Here is a 22,531-nt window from a genome sequence, read left to right as displayed (position 1 = left end):
AGCTGATGAAAACTGCAGACAAAAATGGCTTGTGGGAGCCAGGGCCAAGCGGCAGCAGAGAGAAGACCGCTAGGCCTGGGTGGATAGGAGAAGGAGGGGCTGCTGCAGGAAGCTGAGGCAGGAGGGAAAGCACAGAGTCATGGAGACCAAGGATTAGCTGTCGCAGCAGCCTCCCAGCAGGACAAGGGGCCACCCTGCCATCCGCCTGATGGTGGTGACTCTGAAAAGGTGTTGGGCTCCCCTAAGGAAGGTCCTAGAGGCTCCTTGCAGCCGCTCTGCCGTCTCAGAGCATGGTCCTCACCAAGTGAAGGTGACTCACCAGGGGACATCACATCTCATAAAAAGTATTAGTAGATGTTTCTACCAAATATCAGGGTCCCAAGCCCCAAGATCACTTGACCTTCACCTTGGCACCTCTAGAGAACACTAAACATTACAACTACAAGCGGAGGTTTCCATTTCCAGTTGCCATGGAAATGTTTTGTTTTGGGCTGACCTGCTATCATGGACTACCTTCAAAATCTAGTGTAGAGACTTCTCTGACGGTCCCCACTGCAGGGAGCCTGGGTTCAGTCCCTGGTGGGGGAACTAAGATCCCACATGCCATATAGCACAGACCAAAAACACCAAAGAAACAAACAACAATAACAAAAAAAAAAATGTGTAAATAGAGAGTGTCAGAGAGGATGAGAAGGCATGCCATTTTTTCTTGTTTCACTTAACACTACCATTAGGGGTACATTTCTCTTATTTAAAATGACTTTTAACATTAAAAAGAGTATCATTCAGCTGGTAACATGATCATATTTTAAACATATAGAAAATAAATCAACCTTTATTTTGTAAGGAGCTGAAATCTCCCCAGCGTATAAGAACAGTGAGGGCCTCAGGGAAGTTGCCCCAAGCAGGCAGTGCCAATCCCCATGATACTGGGTTCCCTTGAACCACAAGGCCAATGGGAACATTCTGCTTCTGGTGTACAAATGTACATGGTCGGAGAGTCAACCGCCCGCTGCTGCCTCAGTATTTACATCGACTGATTCCTTAACTCACTCCTTCACTAATCAGACGCTTGGCACCAGCCTGGGCACTGGGAAGGCAGGGCGTTCACAGCTGTAGCCGACAGGCGGGGGACGCCCCTTGCGTTTGTCGCCACCCACCCTGGCCTCTGCAGCACTGTGGATGGACATCACTAGGAAACACAGCTCGTGTACTGGGTGGGCATCACACATTCCAAATAAGTCTTTCAAACCAACCCCATACGCTGCTCTGGAATGTGGCAGACATATATTTGTTAGAAATGCTGCCATAGCAGCCTGACCTGCCCGAAGTCCCCCAGTCTCCCAGAGCCTGGCCACTGCAGGAGGGTGGAGGACCTTTGCTAAATCTGGTCCCTTGAGTGGCACAGAGCCCCAGCTCCACAAGGTGGAGGCAAGCAGCAGGTGGCTGCAGCCACGGACACCCCTAAGGGGCCAGAGAGTGGCCAGTGGATCAGACCCAGCCACTCCTTTGGAGATCAGTGGCCACAGGGACTTAACCTGGAACTCCTCACTATCAGCTCTGGCCCTGACAGGAAAGAGGTTTGGGGGAGTAAAAAATAAAAATAGGGAGTATGAACTGAAATTATGAGACCAAGCAGGCGTAATCTAACTTCACAACCTGTTGTGAACACCTGCTCCCTGCAGGCTCCTCAGGTATACAGAGATGATCAAAAGATAGTCCCTGTCCAAGGAGGTATACAACATAGTAGAGTGGTTCTCAATTTATGGAGGGTCCTCAAATCACCAAGCACAAGGCCTGCATGAGACTTACCAAGTCAGGATCTCAGATGGGGAGAGGAGAGAGGGCTTGTCCATTTTTAAAAAGCCGTTGTATTAGTTTCCTATCACTAGAAACTGTTACAGACCTGCACAAATTAACACAAACTTGGTAGCATCAAAAAACACAAATGTATTGTCTTAGCACTCTGGACATCAGAAGGCGCAATGAGTCTTAGGAAACTAAATTCAAGGTGCTGGCAGGGCTGGCTCCTTCTTAAAGCAGCTGTTCCTTGCCCGTTCCAGCTTCCGTTTGTACTAAGTTATTTCAGTCATGTCTGACACTGTGAATCTATGGACTGTAGCCCGCCAGGCTCCTCTGTCCTTGGGATTCTCCAGGCAAGAATACTGGAGTGGGTTGCTATTTCCTCCTCCAGAGGATCTTCCCAACTCAGGGATCGAACCCACGTCTCCTGCATTGGCAGGCAGATTCTCTACCACTGCACACTACTACCTGGGAAGCCCCATAGCTTTTATTAGGAGGCCAGAAGGCAGACCATGTGAACATCTGTGGCACGCTGTCACATCTGTTTTCACTGTTTACCCGAAGCTTGTGCCAACTGTCAAAAGCAATTCTGACATGGCTCTTCCTCTCCTAAGGAGGACACAGGAGATTCAGCCTAACCCCCTGGCTTAAGGTGAAGACATAGGAAATAACCTATGGCATTTCTCTCTCCTGTCCCAGCCGCCGTCAGCCAGTCGAGCGGACTTGCAGCCAAATTTGTCATCCACTGTCACATCCCGCAGTGGGGCTCTGACAAATGTGAAGAACAGCTTGAAGAGACCATCAAAAATTGCCTCTCGGCAGCAGAGGACAAAAAGCTGAAGTCGGTGGCATTCCCGCCCTTCCCCAGCGGCAGGTGAGATGTTCTCTTCTGGGCGGGCAGCGGGGATGCTGGGTCAGTTCTTGCAGCCTTCTTCCTGGGAGCCAGCTGCGCCCCCACGTGGTCACATCCAGCGTGGCCATCCCAGAGGACAAAACCAAGGACTGCCAGTGGATGCCAAGCACTTTGACCAGGCGACAGAGTGAGAAACAGTTTCCCTCGTTCGAAACACACAGAGAAAGGTAGCTTCCAGGAGGAATGGGAGGCAGAGTCCCTTTTTGAGAGCCGGGTTCAAAGTCCACGTGCTCACCAGCTGTCCCCGTCTAGAACACAAACTGGGAAACACCTGGCTCAAAGGCGCTTGCTTCTCAAAGCGTGGTCCACCGACCAGCAGCAGGGAGCCCACAGAGTTAGGATGCAGATCTCAGAACCCCCAGGGCACCCCATGCTGCCCTGGGGCTGGGCGAGCCCTGCAGCAGAGGCTGGAGAAGTGAGAGGTCCTCATCAAGAGCTTGCTTTCAGGGGTTGGAGAAATGATTCCTGTCTCTGCCACAGACCCCAAAGGGGCGTGGGAGCAATATTTCAGGTAAATAATGAGGCTGTCTGTCCTCACATGTAGCATGGCCTCTCCCCTCACACTCACAGCCAGAGGGAGTTATTGCTTTAATTTTGAACACCCTCTCGAGAGAGAGTCCTCCATAGCGAAGATAATGATTTACAGTCTGAAGATGTTACAGCCGAGTCACAGCGGAAGGTGGAGAGGGAAGGAATGAGGCTTAGCTTCCTGACACAATTCTATCTCAACCTAAGCGGGCAGTGTTGGGTCTCCATAGCCTGGCCCGGAGGCGCTGCGGATGGAATTCTCTGCATACAACTGCAACCACTCACCGGGATGTCCTGGGCTGGGACGTGACAGCTGACGGAGAAGAATTTTTATTAGGCCAGCCCGTCCCAGACCCACCCAAGGGGGCCAAGGTTTCACCACGATGGTTGTGTCCCTGGCAGACAGCTCTCCTGTGGCATGCTTGACAGCTTGACAGCTCTCCTGGGGCTTGGGGCCCTGCCCAGAATCGTCACTGCTGAAATTACATTGGCACATCCACATGGGTTAGTGAGAGGAAGGTGAAATGCATGAAACAGGAATTAATGAAGATGTGCCTCTTTTGAGCATACATTTGTGCCCTTTAATAAACAATCTGTTTAGCATGGAAACCGGTTTTGAGGGAGCTAATAAAAACTATACAGGCTTTCTGCAAGATCAGGTATTTTAAATCCTGAGTTTGTATTCTTTAAAGCTAAGCCAGACTTGAGTCAGGCCACATAGATTCAACCATGGGGCTCCTCACCAGCCAGCCCTAAAACCATGGTGCCTCTCTGAGCCAAGGTGGCACCTGTAAAGTGGGGACAATGACCCCTGCCTGTCTCCTTCCCAGGCTGTCCCTCTTCTGGGGTCAAAAGAGATTGTGTGTGGACCCCCCTGCACACAGTAAGACCTTGAGTGACAGGAACAAGGGCCTGGTGCCAAGATAAGAAGGAATCACGTCGCCCCGACCCCGGGCTGAGGGCAGAGTTCCTTCATGGGCCCCAGAACCAAAGTAACATTGGCTCCTCTTTCCCTTTGGCACAGAAACTGCTTCCCCAAACAGACGGCAGCCCAGGTGACCCTCAAAGCCATCTCGGCCCACTTTGATGACTCGAGCGCATCCTCGCTGAAGAACGTCTACTTCCTCCTCTTCGACAGCGAGAGCATCGGCATCTACGTACAGGAGATGGCCAAGCTTGATGCCAAGTAGCCGCCCTGCGCCCACAGGTGGCCACCACACTCACCAACGGGAAATCAGGAGGATCAGAGTCACAGGAGCGGGGTTTTATCTTTACAAGGAGAGAGGAAGGGTGACGGCAGGGGAGCAGAGGGCAGCTGAAAGGGAAGCGGGTAGCAGGAGCCGCAGGAGCAGGCCCTGCCCATGGGAAGAGCCCTCTGCATTTCTATTATTTTATATTCTCGTTAAAAAAGAGCCTCAGTCCATAATTAACCAGGTCTCCACCAGGGTTTTCTTTCTATGTGTTTTCTTCCTGTTGTTTTAGAACTTTTTAAAAAAAACAAAAAAAAAAAAACAGACTTTGTTTAGATTTATAGCATTGACTTTTACACACACACAAAATCTTTTCAAAATTCTTAAAATCTTCTGTTTCTCCTTTTTTTGCAAGGGAAGAGGGCGGAAAAAAAAAAGTGACTTGGGCTTTGTTGGCTGTCTGTATTCAGTGATGGGAGAGAAGAAAATTAGAAAGGCATCTCACTGGTGCTTTTCTTTTCTGTCTTAGTGCCCCCACCTTTAACCCTATAATATCTGTAACTACTCTTAAAAAGATTTTGCTTCAGGCTTTTTTTGTTTTGTTTTGTTTTGTTTTTTAAAGAAAATGAAAGGAAAAAAAAAAATATAAAAGATCCAGTGTCTTTCTTACAATATATTCTTTTATTGCAACGTTGTCCTCAGTCTGGAGAACTGTGTCCCCATGGATGGACACTTCTAGAATGTTATAAATAGAACAAGGCCTGTCACTACAGGACCGAGGCTCCCACCATGCCAGGCCCCAGGGCAGACGGCACACAATGGCTTGTGTTTCTCAGGCAGCAGGTCCCGCTTGCAGGAAGGGAGTCTGGTTGGTTGTGGTCCGCAGGAATGGAGGCCTGGGTGAGCCTCCATGGGGTGGCCATCCTTTGGGAGAGAGGCACAGTCTCTCTTAGGCATGGGCAATAGCATGGAACAGACCTGGGCCACAGCCCAGACAGGATAGACCACGAGACCCCAGTGAGGCTGGTATCCTAAGAATTCTGGTCAAGTACCCAGAGGTTAGCAGTAAAAGTAGGCAGCAAGAGACAGGGCAGGCCAGGACAGGGCCTGAATTTATTCAGATGAACTCGTCAGGCTCTTTTCATTAGGCTTATGGTCCCAAATAGGCTTATCCTGATTAGAAGTCCTCTCTCTAATAGAAGAGTCAACTTTTTATTTTTTATACCTTAACATCATTGGTGGCAGGCATTATTGCCACAAGGCTGAGCCTCCAGATAAGTGACATTGGGGTTGGTCAGGAAATCAGAGGAACAAAACCACAGGGTTCCCACAGGGTACCCCTGCTCCAGCATCAGCTAGAGATTTGTCACAAATTTGCCCATGATGCTAGCCTGGAAGCATTCAGGGGTTCCCCTGCTGAACCCCAATCTGTTCCCTGAGTGTTAACCAGATTGCAACCCATGAAAATGGTCACGCTAGCTTGGCTGCCTTTCCTTAAACACCCCCAGCAGCTGGCAGACCAGGCTTCTGTCTTAACCCTTTAGGTCTATAAAAACTCGCTCTCTGGTAGAATGGACTAACCAGGAGGGAAATTTCATCTAATGCTTCTTAAATATAACCTATGGTATATAATCAGGATCTAAAAATATAAATATACGTTTCATGAAGAATAAAGATGGTATGGACTAACAGTTTAAAAATCAGGCTCCTATTAACCTGACTGTTGCAGGATATACAGGCTTCCCCAGCCCCCATGTGATGGGAGAGGTTGGGATCCAGACCATCTCTCCATCCCAGCCCCCTTTCCTTAGCTGGTCTTGTGCAGGCCCTCTTTCCTGCCCTTACAGACAGGGAGATGCTTCCTGCCACCAGGAGAGGGAGCTCTCTCCCCTACTCAGAGCTCTGAATGCCACATACCGCGCGCGCACGCGCACACACACACAAACACACACACACACACACACCCACCCAAGCCACATACCACACACACACACACACACACACCCAAGCCACATACCACACACACACACACACACCCCCAAGAGGAGACTGGGGTAGAGAAGGCAGGCTATGCCCTCCTCAGGACCAAGTGAACCCTTCAGCCAGCATGAGTGCAAGAACACCTTTCCAAACCCAGAAAGAGTTCCTTAGGGGGTGTCTTTTTAAACATTAATATCCCTCCCCCTCTCCCAGTTTCTGGTTTTCTATAAATTGTGTTTCTGGTCGGTACTTCACTGACATCTTACTCCAGGAAAAGAACTTTTGCCCTTAGGCATTTGTCAAGTGGGTACCATCTGTCAAGAAATCTGATCCCCAGGCGGCGGTGGTACCTGTCTCTTGCCCAGCTTCCCCATCAGGGTGGAGACTGTTTCATGGTTTTCCAGCTTGTGGAGACCAACAGGTCCCGGCTCTTGGCCAGCCGAACCATGAGCCGCCCCACGTAGAAGCCGCTGATCTGGCCCACGCCATCATTTCTCCCCATGGCCAGGAGGAACGTCAGTGAACCTGTGGAGCAGAAACATGCACACAATCTAGAATCCTGCTCACTGTTCATGGGCCTTCAACTCCCTGGGCACAAAGCCTTCCCGGGGCCTTCAGTGTCCAGGCGGGGAAATGCATGTGGCTTTCAGGAAGGTGGCCAAGTCCCCGACATATCTTCCTAGAGCTCTGGGTTGGGGTTGGGGGTGTGGGGGCGGGTTCTATCCCCAACTTTCAGAGTGTGTTCTAGCGCTCAGGCATCCTAAAGTCCACAAAGGCTTCTCCGCATCTAACCCAAACTCTCTTAAGACTGTGCCACGTGTGGGGCTTCCTGACCTGGCTTGTAGGTTTTGAGGGGTCTCTGTTTCATGGAGTTGACAATGTTGGCCACGGCAACGTTGGCATGGAGGCTGGCGTGATAGGCCATCTTGGGCTCCCTCACGTCGGCGCAGTCTCCGATGGCGTAGATGTGGCTGTAACCTTCCACCTGAAGGTACTCGTTCACTCTCAGAGCACCGTTGCCAGCCAGCCGATCACCTGCCAGGAAGAACCAGCCCAAAACCAAGATCCTGAGCTGCCGTGGCCACCTGAACCACAGTGAGGACTGGCCGTGGTGCTGGTCCAGCCACCCTCTAAAGGCACATCCTCAAGAGGCAAGTCTCCTTCCTGGTTTATTTCTGCCTGACCTCCCCACCTCAGAAGGCTTCGTGCAAAGGTGAGGTTACAATTCTAGGGTGGAAACTGGTCAGAAATATCGGAAAGGGTCACTTCTTACAAAGCACACGAGTCTCTATAAGTTACCACGATTAACAAGAATTCACTTATGATGATTAAGTCACAACCTAGGCAAGTCTTGGATTTCCTTCTGAATGAGGATCAGATTTTTTAAATAAATGCAGGACTTTAATAAATGATAAACTTTTCTTTATAAGGGACTTTAAACAATTTATCTTTGGAAATATAACATGAGGACCATTAGGTGTTAAGTCCTGGGATCTCTGTACATTTTAAACCCTTGATCCCACCCCCAAACAGCCAGGACTAGTTTCTTTCTGGATCATTCTTTTCTGCTAGACACACAACAGGAGCTTCTTATCTAGGAAAGGTAGTGGGGAGCGTATGACGGGGACCTGGGGACACGCCCACAGTGGGGCCTGAGAAGGAACCACTGCGTCTCCAGCTCACAGATGTAGCCATGGGTCCAGCTCCCTCATCTCCATTTTAGTTCAATAGGTCAATGCTGAGCTTTAAGAACAAGAGGTTTCATTATCGCCCCCGTTCCTCAAGATAGTTCCAAGCTCAAGTGGCCAAATGTCTGGGTCAGGATTTTGGGAGAGCGGCACCTATGGACAGAGAAAGGCCTGACCGTGGAATTTCCCCTGCATCTGCAGAGGAAAGTTAACAGAAAGCAAACCCTTCTCTCGGAAACCTGTTTCCATCTCTCCCCACTAGGGGGCGGGATCCGATTTTGGAAGGATCTGGTCACTTTGGGCACCTTGAGCTAAGTCACCATCAAAACAGCAGAGGGAAGCACAGGAGGAGTGGACCTGAACTTGAAGTTTGATGTCACCATTCAGAAGAAACCAAATGAGCTGTTGAGACAAGGTAGGGGTGGGGGGCAGAGTCCTGCAGGACCTTTCCAGGGGCTAGAGAGAGAAGAGGCAGCCTGCGGAGGGGCCCACCACTGAGCCTCCCACTTACCAAACGCGCTGCGGTAGGCTGCACTGTTGATCTTGATACCGTTGCAGACAATCACCAGGTTGGCGGCCACCTCCGTGCCTTTGTCCGTCTGCACCTTGATGCACTCGCAATACTCGTTGACGGGCAGTGCCTCCAGGTTGCTCACCCGCTCACCTGTCAGGGGAGGCTGGTTGACCAGGAGGCTGGCAGAGGGCAGGTGTGTCTCCGAGGCTGAGGCCCAAGCCAGGGCTGGCCTAACAGCCGGAGACCAGTGCGCTTTGCAGCCCGGAGAAGCACCAGCGGGACATCGGGCCCCAAGGGACCCAAGGAGAGGCAGGTTCCAAGAAGCAACTCGGGGAAATGAGGTTGAGTTTCCCCAGAGGTTCTGCGAAAAGCTCTTTGAGGAAACCGCCCTCCTGAATGTGTACTCCACTAGCCCAGCCAGGCAGGACGAGCCCTCCAGGCTCACCCCCGTGAGGGGCAAGGTAAGTCAAGGGGCCCACTGTCCTTGCTGCCCGGAGGAGGGCTGTACAGCCACTTTCATGAAGCCCAGGAGCCGGGAGGGCTGTCACGGAGCAGACACCTCACCCTCCCAGCAAAAGGTGAGCGGGTTGGGCAGGGAACTGGGGGGTCACACCCCCAGAACAAGAGCCCCACCCTAACATGCTGGGTAGATCTCTTCTGTCCTGCTCTGGACAAAAGCCACGCTCTTCACCATGCTCAAAAAGTGAAAGTATTAGTCACTCAGTCATGTCTGACTCTTTGTGACCCCATGGACTGTAGCCTGCCAGACTTCCTCTGTCCATAGAATTCTCCAGGCAAGAATACTGGAGTGGGTTGCCGTTCCCTTCTCCAGGCGATCTTCCCGACCGAGGGATAGAACCTGGGTCTAGATTCTTTACCATCTGAGTCACAGAGAAGTCCCACCACCCTCAAAATACAAACCAAAAACACCTCTTCTCTCCACCAAAGAGATATCATAATTCAGGTCGAATCTTTTACGTGATTTTTAAACCATTCAACAAGTGGGTCCCACCTGTACTCCGTCCTAAGCAACAGCCAGAACAGTGCTGCCTCCATGACATGGAAGTCTGTCAGGACCAGGGCTGCTCAGACACACCTCCAGCAGGACAATGGGGCTAAACGGGCGCTGAACAGAGAGCCTGGGGCTGAGCGCAGCCGCCCTCACTCGGACTGTGGGCAGACCAAGCCTCTGCCGGGGAGAGGGGCCGGGCAGGAGGGGCCTTGCACGTACTCAGCAGCAGCTGCACGCCTTTCCGGAGCAGGATCTCCTTCACTTCCTGCCGGACACAGGGCAGGAGCTCTGTGTCTGCGAGGGCCGTCTGGGAGTGAATGAGAGTGACCTGGGGGCAAAGAACCACAGGGCAGAGAGAAACCACTGAGTCTCCCGCTCACACACACACAGAGGACTGAAAACACAGCAGCGCTTCTCCCGCACCTCCTCCCAGCTTCCAGTTTACAGGTGAGGAATCTGAGGCCCCAGCGAAGTAAGTGGCCCACTGGCAGACCAGTTATAAGACAGTAAAGAATCCGCCTGCTATGCAGGAGACCCAGGTTCGATCTCTGGGTCAGGAAGGCCCCCTGGAGAAGGGAATGGCTATCCAGTCCAGTATTCTTGCCTGGAGAATCCCATGGACAGAAGAGCCTGGCGGGCTACATTCCATGGGGTCGCACAGAGTTGGACACAACTGAACAACTAGCACATTCACTTTCAGACCAGTTAATGGTGAGCTGGGCTGGAACCCATATCTCCTAGACTGGAATTCTTTCAGATGTGCCAATGCTTCTTGACACATACCTCACTGAGGGCCATGTGTAAAATGATTTTCAAGCATCCTTGGGCACTTACACAGTCTCTATGTAAGCCATCGACACTCTGTAAATCAGGCTGACATTTACACTAAAGCTGGTTCTAAAACTGGTGCTTCCAGACATGTCTATTTGCTGCCTGGGTCAGTGCAGTGAAGTGGAAGGCAGCTTGTAGAGATGTTCAGAGCTTGGACTTTGAAATCAGACTGGCTGGGTTGAAATCCCATCTCAGATATCCACTCAGACACCTCCCAAAAACTTCGTAAGGTGGACAGTCCCACTCGGAGGGATTTTGTAATGATGAAATGACAAAGGAAGTAGGAAGCCCATAGCTCAGCACATGTACGTGTGTACTCAGTCATGTCTCTTTGGGTTCCTATGGACTGTAGCCCACCAGGCTCCTCTGTCCAGGGGATTTCCCAGACAAGAATACTGGAGCAGGTTCTCATTTCCGCCTCAAAAGGATCTTCCTGACTCAAGGATTGAACCCTCATCTCCTGCATTGGCAGGTGGGTTCTTTACTGCTGAACCACCTGGGAAGCCCCAACTCAGCACATACTGACTCCTTAACAAAGGGTAACTACTATTACTCTTACCTGTCTACTAATTATAAACACATAAGAATTATACTGAGTTTGTATAGACCAGTATACAGTGTACAGACCAGTCTGTACCCCATAAATCAAAATTAATCAACTTCTACCTCAATCACTCATAATAATTTCCAATAAATCATCAGAGAATAGCCATATAATTAAATGAGCCTATATTGATCTTACTTTTCAAAACCAACCTGCCTTTCCCTAGGGAAAAAGAACCAGCCATAGGCTCCACGTGGCTCCCAGAAGCTGATCTGGCATCAGCTACAGGCAAGCTCTCGCCTCATGAATCCAAAATCATTGATCATCACTCAGCCCTCGGAGAAGGCAATGGCAACCCACTCCAGTACTCTTGCCTGGAAAATCCCATGGACAGAGGAGCCTGGTAGGCTGCAGTCCATAGGGTCGTGAAGAGTTGGACACAACTGAGCGACTTCACTTTCACTTTCCACTTTCATGCATTGGAGAAGGAAATAGCAACCCACTCCAGTGTCCTTGCCTGGAGAATCCCAGGGATGGGGAGCCTGGTGGGCTGCCATCTATGGGGTCGCAGAGAGTTGGACACGACTGAAGCGACTTAGCAGCAGCAGCAGCAGCACTCAGACCTACGTTGACCCTTTAGAGCCTGCTCCCTTTCTCTCCAAGATGCCAGCAAGTTCTCTATCCCTCCATAAACAGGAGCAGAGCCACCCTCTCACAGGCAGGAAACAGTGCTGGCCAGTCCTTCCCCAGCAGGGGCTGTGAGGGGTGCATTGCAGGGTCCCCCATCTGTCCAGGAAGAAGACTACTGTCTCTTATCCAGAAAAAGTGAAAGTGTTAGTCACTCAGTCACGTCTCACTCTTGCAACCCTATGGACTGTAGCCCGCTGGTCTCCCCGTCTGTAGGATTCTCCAGGCAAGAATACTGGAGTGGGTTGCTGTTTCCTCCTCCAGGGGATCTTCCTGACCCAGCAATCAAACCTGGGTCTGCTGCATTGCAGGCAGATTCTTTACCGTCTGAGTCACCAGGGAAACTCAGCTCTTTCCCAGACAAGACACCAATGAGGATATCTTTGACCAAGCTGGTTGTCAGCAAAAAGAGGTAATCAAAGTTTCTATCACAAAGGAGAAATTGCTGCAGGGGACACGGGAGTTAATCCTTTGTAATATTCCCCCCCTGGGCTTGATCCTCCAGGTTGGCCTAGAGAGCAGAACCTCTCACTGAACGATGGCATACCCTAGCTCTCCAGGAAGAATTCCCAGCAGAATGGGACTTTAGGGGGGGTCCAGTACAGAGAGCAGGAGATGAGAAACACATGCTCCCACTTTATGTTAATGGGACTCCCTTCCCAGGCCCTGAGCAAATTCTGATGTTCATTAGACAAAAAAAGAAGCCCACTTAGGGGAGTTCAAAGCCAAGGTCACTGGCCCACCTCTTTCTCGGGGTATTCCGTTTTAATCTCTGCAGCCATCTCCACTCCTGCAGAGCCTCCTCCCACCACCACAATGGACTGTGAGCGCTGGACCTGGAGAAGCAAGAAATGTAAGCACACCCTCAAGTCCACCCCACCTCTGGGTCCAGACTAGGAAGTGGGTACCTTGACCAAGGAAGCATAGAGAACCCTTTCCAAGTTCAGAGTCCAAATATGCTTCCTGGGGGTCAGGCTTTTGCTGGGTGTCTCCCTCCATTTCTTACTAAGCTCTCACTACCTGCCCACCTTGCAGATGAGCGGATCTGTCTGAGATCATAGGCTAGGTTCTTAACTTCAAATCTAACGTCTGCTCATGACTATGTGAGAAGTTCCCCAGGCCTCTCAGTGGCTTTGCAGAGAGGGAAAGGCCTGACCTCGGTCACACAGCTGCATGACCTTCTCCGGGTCCCCATGCCTCATCTATTCAATGGGGACAGACCCATTCCACCCACCTCCCAGGATCCCCGTGAGAACCAAGAGCATGGATCCAAGCCCGCTCTGTAAAACACATGCCCTGTACAAACAGGAGCCAACAGCTACACGAGCAGGTCTAGATGCCCATGTCCAGACTTCATGACAGGTCCAAAGGTCTTCTCCCAGGAGCCTCTTTCTGGTAACTCTGCATCTCTACAGTGCCTCTGCAGCCCCAGACACCTCCTGGGGGCTCCCTGCTGCAGCCCCTGGTGTCCCACAGCTGTTTCAGTCTCCAGGGCCCCCCCAGCTCTGTTCTCAATCCCCGCCCCTGGCAGTGGGCAGCTCACCTGCGTCACCATGTCCTCATAGGCCTGGATGGCCATCTGCTGGCTGGAAACCTGGTTAAACTTGCCCGGGAAGAGCCCAGTGCTGCCCGTGGCCAGGATGAGATGTGAAAAGGGTAGGGCCTGGGAGGAGCAAGGAAAAAAAAGGTGAGGGTAGAGCCTGGGCTTTGGTATCCAATCCCAGGCTCCACCAGGCAAAAAACTATTTCTGGGGAATAAGTAGGATTCTAGCTTCCAATGTGGAGTTAGTCTAGACTCTCCCTATTACAACCATTATTTTAGAAGAAACTCCCCCCATCCTGGCCAAAAGAAGAAAAAAAAAAAAGAGGGAAGGAAATCCTGTTTGGAACGTAAATATTGGGCTGGCCAAAAAGTTCATTCATTCAGGTTTTTCCATAAGATGTTATGGATATAAAATTGACAAAGGCAGAGCTGCTCTGATGGGAGGGAGACTGGAGGGTCTGTATCCCACTCAGCCCCCCACTCCCCCATGGAGGCCTGATATGCCCTCAGGGACCCAAAACCACAGGATAAGGAGGTTCTCTATCATCATGCCAAGCAGAGGTTCTATAGTCTTAAAATTGATTCAAGGAGGACTGATTCACAAGAAACCACACACTCACTAAAGACAGGAATTGGAGCCCCTTTGTCCAACCCCCACTTAGCTTTGACTAGAGCAGAGGGCCAGGCTGGAGGGGACCCTCCAGCGGGTGGGCAGGTGGCGGCTCACTGATGGATTTCTGGTCCGTTGGGGATCCACCAGGCCCTGAACTTACGCCATGCTGAGGAGCCCAAACTCCAGGAGGAAAACCTCTGCACCCCTCCCCCACTGGGTGATGTGGGAACGTGGCACCTACCCTTTGATTCCAGACAGCGAGGGGGCCTCTGGGCGGGGCAAAAAAACTGCCTGGATCCACATGCTGGTGGAGTCTTTCCAGCTGTGGGGTCTCGGGCAAGCCTCTTAAGCTCGGGGTGCGCTGAGACTACTCCACCTCCCTCGCAGGGTCACAGTGGGCATTAAAGGAGAACACATGAGGCTTGAGACAGTGCCTGGCCTACAGGGAAGGCTCCAAAAATGTCTGCGCCACTCTCCTGTGGCCGCTGGGGTCTGGCCTCGGCTCAGGAGGCATCTGCTATCTTCCAGGCACAGGGCAGGGATGGGGGCGCCTCGTCCCTGAGGAGACCAGCCCAGGTATCCTCCCACCAGCAACCACATCCCAGGGGGCTCCTAAAGTCAGCTGAGAACTGCCAGCCCTCGCTGGACTCACCTGGCCATCCTCCAGCAGTACCGTCTGATTCTTCAGGTCTATCCCGACCACCAGGCCCTGCCTGAAGTTTTCCTTGAAGGTCACCGAGTAGGAAATGAATGTCTTTTTGGCAAACCCTGAGGAAAGGATAGAAAGGAGGTCGTGGTATAAAGCTGGGCTGCCCACAGGAGGCCAGAATAACTCAGAACCCGTCCTGAGCTGCATGCCAACAGCGACACCCTTGGTTAAACGACCCCTGGGTAGCCACTACCCCTTAAAGCACCCAGTCTGAGCCCCAGGTCCTCAAGGAAGCTCACACTCTGACTTCTGGGGCCTTCATGTGGTAGCTGCTAAAGGGCAGGGACTTAAGATTCCCCAGAACTTGCCAATGGTGGAATTTGGGCACCTTGCTGTAAAGGCAGAAAACCACGCTCTGACCCAGTGGTGAGGAGGCCACTAACACAAAGAAAGCCCCAGAGAGGGCCCCTTACCGCTCTCCACAGAGGCCCGGAGGGCTGCCACGTTGTGGTGGAAGGAGTCCTTCATGTCCACCAGCACAAAGGGGATGTTCAGCGCCTGCAGCTGGCTGGCGGCAGCAATGCCACCAAAGCCCCCGCCCACGATCACGACGTGCAGGGCTCCTGTGTCCATCGAGACCTGGGACCCCATCTTGGACCGGGCACTACTGGGATAGGAGGAAAGACCACATCAGATTCAGGGGGGCTCACGGCTGAGAAGGCAGAGGTGGGCCCACAGCAAAAAAGGCCTTGAATGCCAAGACTTGATCTTCTGAAAGCATGCAATCACCTTTCAATGAAACTCCAATTTTTGTAAAATTTGAATTAAATTCCAAAGGAACAAAGGGTTTCCTAATTCCATCTCATCCTCCCAGCCCCCCAGTTCCCTTCTCCAAGGCATCTTCTACCAAGTTTATATGAATCCTTCCAGAGACATTCTGTGCACCTACAACCATGATTATTTTTTTTTTTGCACACATTAAACAACTATTTTGCACTTATTTTCACTCATTAATATATTTATTCACTCACTTATATAAGTTAATGAACCTCTTGCTCTTCAATGTGTTCTGTGCTGAGGATGCCGTAGTCAGAGACAGACAGATAAGGCTTAGCCCTTGTAAGGGAGGATTTCAAACTCAAAGGGTCAGTGGATGATGTAGGAAGCTGGGTAGGTGCACAGTAATGAGAAACAGTGGGTATACCTCTGGGGAACTGGTAAGCAGAGGTCACATTAAAGGAACTAACAAAATTCTTTAAGGACTGCACTAAGCCGACAGGGGCCAGATTCCACCCAGCTCACAGGTCACCAGCCTCAGCCCCAGGTCTAAGGAGATCAGTTAGTTGGTAAGACAACCAGCCTATAAAATAGGCTGCGGTGAGAGGCCATGACAGTGGGATCAGGAGGAGGGGGCTGCTGGAACAGAAGGGGTACAAAGGAACTGCAGGGTGACATCCCCCAGGAGAGAGGGGGCAGGAAGAAATCTCTGCTGAGAGAACAAACAGTGCTGGTTAAGGACCAAGAAGGAAGCCTGCGGGTGAGAAAGAGGCTGGAGATGTGCTGATCGTGAGGGCTCCAGGGAGAGGGGCAGGTGATACAAGGTCCTACTTGATGTCCAGGAAAGGGGACCTGCAATCAAAGAGAACATCTGCGAGGAAAGAGGGCCAGTTTTGCAGGCCAAGTATGGCCCAGGCTCACACACACACACGTAAGTGCGGTGAGGAAGCAGACAGCAAGCTGCCAATAAGCGATGCAGAAGCATGTCCCAGTCCACCTGGTACCCTCTCAGGCAGCACTGCAGGTAACTGGAAGGCCACCACTCTGTCCTGCATCATCTGTGTGGTCTGGGGCACAACACCTCCCCTCTCTGGGCCTTCATTTACCCTCTGTAATGGGAGGGGCCAGCCCGAAATGTCCTTTTACAGTAGTTTTCCAAGATACAGTGGTCCCCAGATCTTCCCACACTTATGGGGGCAGCTTATGGTTGGACCTCCAGGTACTGTTGCCATTGATATTCAAATACACACTAATATCTCCTCTGGGGAAGTAAAAACCTGGGTGAGGGAGGGCAGATCTGGCATAGGAGATTGGAGGGAATTTAACTTTGCCTCTCATTGACTAAATGGTCCCCAATGTGTTGAAAGTTATGCATTCTACCATTTTTCCTAATTATGACTGTTTTTTAATTGAAGGAGAAATATCAGTAACCTCAGATATGCAGATGACACCACCCTTATGGCAGAAAGTGAAGAACTAAAGAGCCTCTTGATGAAAGTGAAAGAGGAGAGTGAAAAAGTTGGCTTAAAGCTCAACATTCAGAAAACTAAGATCATGGCATATGGTCCCATCACTTCATGGGAAATAGATGGGGAAACAGCAGAAACAGTGGCTGACTTTATTTTTCTGGGCTCCAAAATCACTGCAGATGGTGACTGCAGCCATGAAATCAAAAGATGCTTACTCCTTGGAAGGAAAGTTATGACCAACCTAGATAGCATACTAAAAAACAGAGACATTACTTTGCCAATAAAGGTCCATCTAGTCAAGGCTACGGTTTTTCCAGTGGTCATATATGGATGTGAGAGTTGGACTATGAAGAAAGCTGAGCGCAGAAGAATTGGTGCTTTTGAACTGTGGCGTTGGAGAAGACTCTTGAGAATCCCTTGGACTGCAAGGAGATCCAACCAGTCCCTCCTAAAGGAGATCAGTCCTGGGTGTTCATTGGAAGGACTGATGTTGAAGCTGAAACTCCAATACTTTGGCCACCTGATGCAAAGAGCTGACTCATTTGAAAAGACCCTGATGCTAGGAAAGATTGAGGGCAGAAGGAGAAGAGGACGACAGAGGATGAAATGGTTGAATGGCATCACCGACTCAATGGACATGAGTTTGGGTAAACTGTGGGAGTTGGTAATGGACAGGGAGGCCTGGCGTGTTGCAGTTCATGGGGTCGCGGAGTCAGACACAATTGAGCGACTGAACTGAAATGAATTGCTTTACAATATTTTATTGGCCTCTGCCATATGTCAACATGAATCAGTTTTACAAATGACAAACTGACAGGGCTGGGACCAAAACAAGCCCCCCAGCAGGTATTGTCACTTTTGCGGTCCCAGGCCATCAGAAAGGTTGTCCAGATATAGCCTGAGGAGTGTTCATCAGGCTGAATCTGCCAACTGGGCCAGGACCCAAGAGGCCCCCAGGGACCAGCCAGGGACAGAAGCAGACACCAGGAGCTGAACAGGGCCTGGGAATGTGGCAGGTGGTCAGGCAGGCTATGGAAAGGGCACATTTCATCTGCCCCCTTCAACATGGCCCCCCTCTGTGCCAGCCTGCCCTTGGGGCCAGCAGCCAGTGAGGAGGTCAGAGAACCACCCAGAGAGCTCTGCTTCCAAAGCCAGGAGGGTCATAGGACTAAGAGAGGCTACTAGCTTGTTGGGGAGAGGGGTCCACCATAGACCACCCAGGGAAGCTTGAGCTGGAGCCTTGAAAAACAGCTGGGGCCAGGGGCCTTCATCACAGAGGAAATAGCTTAGGCCAAGAAGTCCAGTGGCAGGAAGGGAGGGGGTGTGAAGGATTCAAGGAACAGGTTTGGGCAGCCAGGAAAGCAGGTGACAGGGGCCAGCACACACAGAGGACTGTCATGTCAGACTGGTGTCTGGGCCTACAGGCTTCCCTGAGGTCCTCACAGGGAAGAAAGCCCCGTGAGCCCAGCACAGGCTGGACGGGCAGTGGGTTAGTCAAAGGAGCTGAACTCCTGCTCCCTCAGCGCCCCTGGGATCATTCACTGGTTCCCCGGAGAGCAAACCCTGGCCTCACCCAACTAGGCATAGCCCTCGATAAACGTGAACTGATTCTCTAGTTGTCCAGGTGCAGAGTGTAGGGCCTGAGCACACACCCAGGCCCAGAAAGGGCTGCCGGAGCCGGGTTGGGGAGGGGAGGCGTTTCTTAGCCACAAGCTGCCTGAGGCCCCTCTCCTGGAATCCGCCCTCCTCTCTCCTCCACTGACCCCTGACACACCCACTCGCAGACTGGGGGCCTGGCGGCGCTCCAGCCCATTCCACCCTTTCTCCTCGGCAGCCTCCCTTGCCCAACACTCTTGGACACCCGCCTCTCCCTTGGCTCATCTGATGCCAATTCTCACCTGGCATCAGAGTGCCAAGGACAACTGGACTCCCCTCTGATCAGCCCTGACCTATTTCACCAGACACCTAAACCCTTGGCTTAAGTCACGGATCTGCACTCCCAGGCATACACCCTGTAGGTGCTCAGAAAGCAAGTGTGCAATTGGTGATGTTGAATTATAGGTTCTAACATAGTAGCAGTGCTGGGCAAACAGCCTCAACCAATGGGCAACTCCATCAGTGGAAACCTCCACCAATGGGAGATTATAGGCCCCATATTATACACCCATACAATGGAATATTCTGGAGGCAATTTTACAGTGGAAGAATTTTTACATGAAAGTTTGTTCGTGATTCATCTGTACCCACAGATTACACAAGACCAAGAGAGAACCATAGCGTGAATTCTGGTCTGTGGGTGAATAGGTTCATCAATGATGAGTGATGTCAATAATGGAAGAGGCTATGCATGTGTTGGACAGAGGGCCTATAGGAAATTTCTGTGCCTTCCACTCAGTTTCACTGTGACCCTACGACTACTCTAGAAACATCATAAAGTCTTAAAAAAAAGAAAGCTAGTCCATGAAAAAGTCAGACAATAGAACAGCACATAGAGCCTGATCTCACTTGTGGACCACCAAGCACAGGCACCTAACTACACCTACACACATACATGTAACGATGACAACAGCGGGCATCCACGGAGCTTTCAACAACATCTCTGCATTCAGGAGGGGGGGTTCATCTTCATTTTGGCAAGAACTTCAGGAACGTGCCCAAGATTAATCCTCAGCAGTCTGACCACATCTGCACTCTAAACCTAAATGCTAATAGTGCTTGCCAGATGATGTTTTTACTTTCTTCTTTGAGCTTTTTTCCTCTTTTTTTGTACTGTGTGAATATTTTTAAGTGAGTATGACACTTTACAGAAATAATAAAGTTTTAAAGGCAGGGCAGGCCTCCTGCTGCCTAATTTTCTAAATTGAGATATTTGGGGGATTTCTCTGGCAGTCCAGTGGTAGGACTCTGCACTTCCACTGCCGAGGGCCCAGATTCAATCCCTGGTCAGGGAACCAAGATTCCGTAAGCCATGCAGTGCAGTGAGATGTTTTTCATATATTATGAAACTCGCTATCTCAGAGTGTACAACCCAGTGGATTCTAGTACATTCGTAAAGTTGTACAACAGTCACCACAATCTAATACCAGAACATGTTCATCACTACTCCCCCTAAAAAAGACTCCATATCCATTAGCATTCATTTCTCATTCCTTCCTCCCTCCAAAATCATTAATCTTTCTGTCACTATAGATGTGCCTATTCCATACCTTTTGCCTCTGGTTTCTTTCGCTTAGCATGATATTTTCAGTATTCATCCAAGCTGTAACTTGTATCAGTATTTCTTTTTTTTTTATGGCTGAGTAATATTCTATTGTGTGGAGAAACCACAATGTGTTTATCGTTTGGTCCACTGATGGACATTTGGGTTGTTTCCCCATTTTGGCTAAAGTGAACAATGCTGCTATGAATGTACAACTCTTTGTGTGAATAAAAAATTCTCTTGAGTATATATACCTGTGAGTGGAATTGCTGGGTCCCATGGTAACTCTAGACTTCACTTTTTGAAGAATTGCAAACCCACCATCTGATTTTACTGATCATCAAGCCAAGAGAATGAGCACAGAATATCTTAACTGAATCTTCCCAGATGCAGAAATGTTAGCATAAAAGAAGGTCCAAGAGAACAAATCTTAAGTTCCAGTAACTCCTAAGTAATGCTATCTTTGCCCCTTCCCCAACACACACACACAATCTGGTTTAGACTCAGATTTTCTCAGTAAATCCTGTTTCCTCTGCCAAGGACACCCAGCCTGATCCCAATGGGACTCTTCTCTAATAAAACAAAGGGCTTTTAGGAATCTACTGAAAAACAAGGAAGTTAATTTAGGCCAAAGCTGTGAAGAGGTCATGCTTCAGAAGCCACACAGTGGGAACCACGTGGGCTCTGATCAAAGGGTGGATATCACCCCAGAATTGTTTCATAGAGATTACAAATAAAACCCACTGCTTTCCGAGCTCACTGGTTATGCCCAAGGTAGAGTCCACAGCCATTTCCAGAGTGGCTGACCTGGATGAGAGGGCCTAGTGTGCCTGCCTGCGTGAGTGTGTGCGTGCGTGCTAAGTTGCTTCATTCGTGTCCAACTCTTTGCAACTCCATGGACTGCCTGCAACTCCAGGAGCCTGCCAGGCTCCTCTCTCCAGGGAATTCTCCAGGCAATAATACTGGAGTGGGTTGCCATTTCCTTCTCCAGGGGATCTTCCTGACCCAGGGATCAAATCCGTGTCTCCTGCATTGCAGGTGGATTCTTTACCACTGAGCCACCGGGGAAGACCTGAGAGGGCCTAGAGAGTGACTCAACACACCATGAATATACCCCTCCCCACGGGGGAAGGCAAAGGGGTAGGTGGCCTCCCTCGCTGGACACCAGGGCCCAGGCTGAGAGTGGGTGCTCCACAGCCAGCTCCTCAGGAAACATATGCAGAACAAAACCCCAAAAGACCAGTTTCCAAAAGGAACTCAAAGTCTGAAGAGGGGGTTGTCGTTTCATGTCCCAGGGGAGGGCATTTTTGGACAGACAGGTTCCTTCATGTATCATATAGCCTCTGGTGCTGAAACGCAGGCCACACAACTTGTACAGTCTCCTGGGAGCCAGTCACTTTGTGGTTCCCTTAACATCCCCCCAGTCTGTGCCTGGACCCTGGCTTCCTCATTTCACCACCAGGCACAGAGATCAGGCTGGCCCTGGAGCACACCTGCTCTGCCCAGCTCCTCACTTACCTGCTGGATAGTCCTGAGCAAAGGCCCGTGCACCTGGGCCTCATCTCCCACTCTGAAACGGACCCTCCAGATGAGAGGCTACTCACCGCGCTCCTTGGAGGCCTCTGAGAGCTTGGGGCACTTACATACCCAAGGAGGCCTCCTTGATGTTTTAACACGTTTACATATTTTGAACACAAGGTGCAGAGCTGGGACACGCGGAAGCCCCTTCCCAAACTATGTCTGAACCTCTGCCCTGTGCCTGCCCTGCTGTGGGACCATCAACTCCCAAGGGCCTTGCCCCTCCCAATCTCATGGTACAATCAAGGGCCAGAGAGAGTGTAACCAGAGGGGAAAGACAGGGTGTATTTAATGGGTGCTTTGAAAGAAAAATGCCAGACATCAGGCACCAAAAGCCCCTCCCACCCGATCAGGAGTTCCTGGACCCCGCCGGCCCATCCGAGTTACTTGAGTCACCTCTGGCCTTAGTTTCCGGGAAAGCTGGAGCTCCGTGGAGAAGCGGACCTCCCAGTGCACCCTGGAGCCTGTGGGCACTGGGTAATCCCCGCATTTTCCTCCTGACCCTGAGGCTTTGCTCCTGCCTTGTGACACCGGCTTCAATCCGCCCACGGCGGCGTCCACCATCTAGTTGCGACCCTCGGAGCCCTCCCGGGACGGGGGTGGGGGGAGGGTGTCTGTCTTACTTGGGAAGACTTAGGACGGATCTCCAGGGTAGGAGGTGAACGGGGTGACAGGCAAGTTTGCTCCATCCTCGCTGGAGCAAACTTCCCCCTTGACTTTTAGGGGACCTGGGGGCGGTGCAGGCCTGAACCCCGCTTCCCATACAGCTCGCCCTCTCCTCCCAAGGCCACATCGGGCACCCCGGCCCCCGACGCTGTTCCGGGCATCGTGGGGCCCAGCAGGCGCGAGGGTCCCAGAGAGCTCGCCCGGCGCGCCCCTTACCTGCCGGCGGCCTCTCGCCGCTCCGGCTCCCGCCAGCAGCTCCCGTTGTCGCCGCCCGGCCCGAGGCCCCGCCCGGGCCGGCGTGACTCGGCGCGTCCTCCCTCCAGCCTGGGCTGTGCCCCCGGCGGCCC

General features: G+C 51.3%; 2 protein-coding genes across 3 annotated transcripts in view; one reads left to right on the top strand and one right to left on the bottom strand.

Annotated features, from left to right (window-relative positions):
- Positions 1–5,103, top strand: part of LOC122446459 (core histone macro-H2A.2) — a 53,509-nt gene extending 48,406 nt beyond the window's left edge. Inside the window, exons 8-9 of the mRNA XM_043476722.1 lie at positions 2,503–2,677; positions 4,269–5,103. Coding sequence (XP_043332657.1) covers positions 2,503–2,677; positions 4,269–4,434 — 341 coding nt within the window. The 3' untranslated portion in view covers positions 4,435–5,103. The remainder of the gene's footprint in view (positions 1–2,502; positions 2,678–4,268) is intronic.
- Positions 4,727–22,528, bottom strand: AIFM2 (apoptosis inducing factor mitochondria associated 2). Of its 2 annotated transcripts, none has more exons than XM_043476720.1 (10): positions 22,401–22,528; positions 14,969–15,162; positions 14,499–14,614; positions 13,234–13,353; positions 12,434–12,526; positions 9,848–9,956; positions 8,614–8,766; positions 7,249–7,449; positions 6,765–6,939; positions 4,727–5,358 (listed from the first exon to the last, which is right to left on the bottom strand). In XM_043476720.1, exons 2-9 carry the CDS (start codon positions 15,144–15,146, stop codon positions 6,788–6,790), a joined length of 1,122 nt encoding a protein of 373 aa, XP_043332655.1. In that variant the 5' UTR covers positions 15,147–15,162; positions 22,401–22,528; the 3' UTR covers positions 4,727–5,358; positions 6,765–6,787. The 2 variants fall into 2 exon arrangements, with proteins under 2 accessions (XP_043332655.1, XP_043332656.1); XM_043476721.1 differs by having other exon boundaries at positions 14,969–15,159; positions 22,401–22,496.
- Between the last annotated feature and the right edge of the window lie 3 nt (positions 22,529–22,531).

Source organism: Cervus canadensis, chromosome 8 (genome assembly GCF_019320065.1).
Source record: "Cervus canadensis isolate Bull #8, Minnesota chromosome 8, ASM1932006v1, whole genome shotgun sequence".
Classification (NCBI taxonomy): Eukaryota; Metazoa; Chordata; class Mammalia; order Artiodactyla; family Cervidae; genus Cervus; species Cervus canadensis.
The sequence above is the reverse complement of the archived record's forward strand: the minus strand, read 5'-3'. Positions and strand labels throughout refer to the sequence as shown.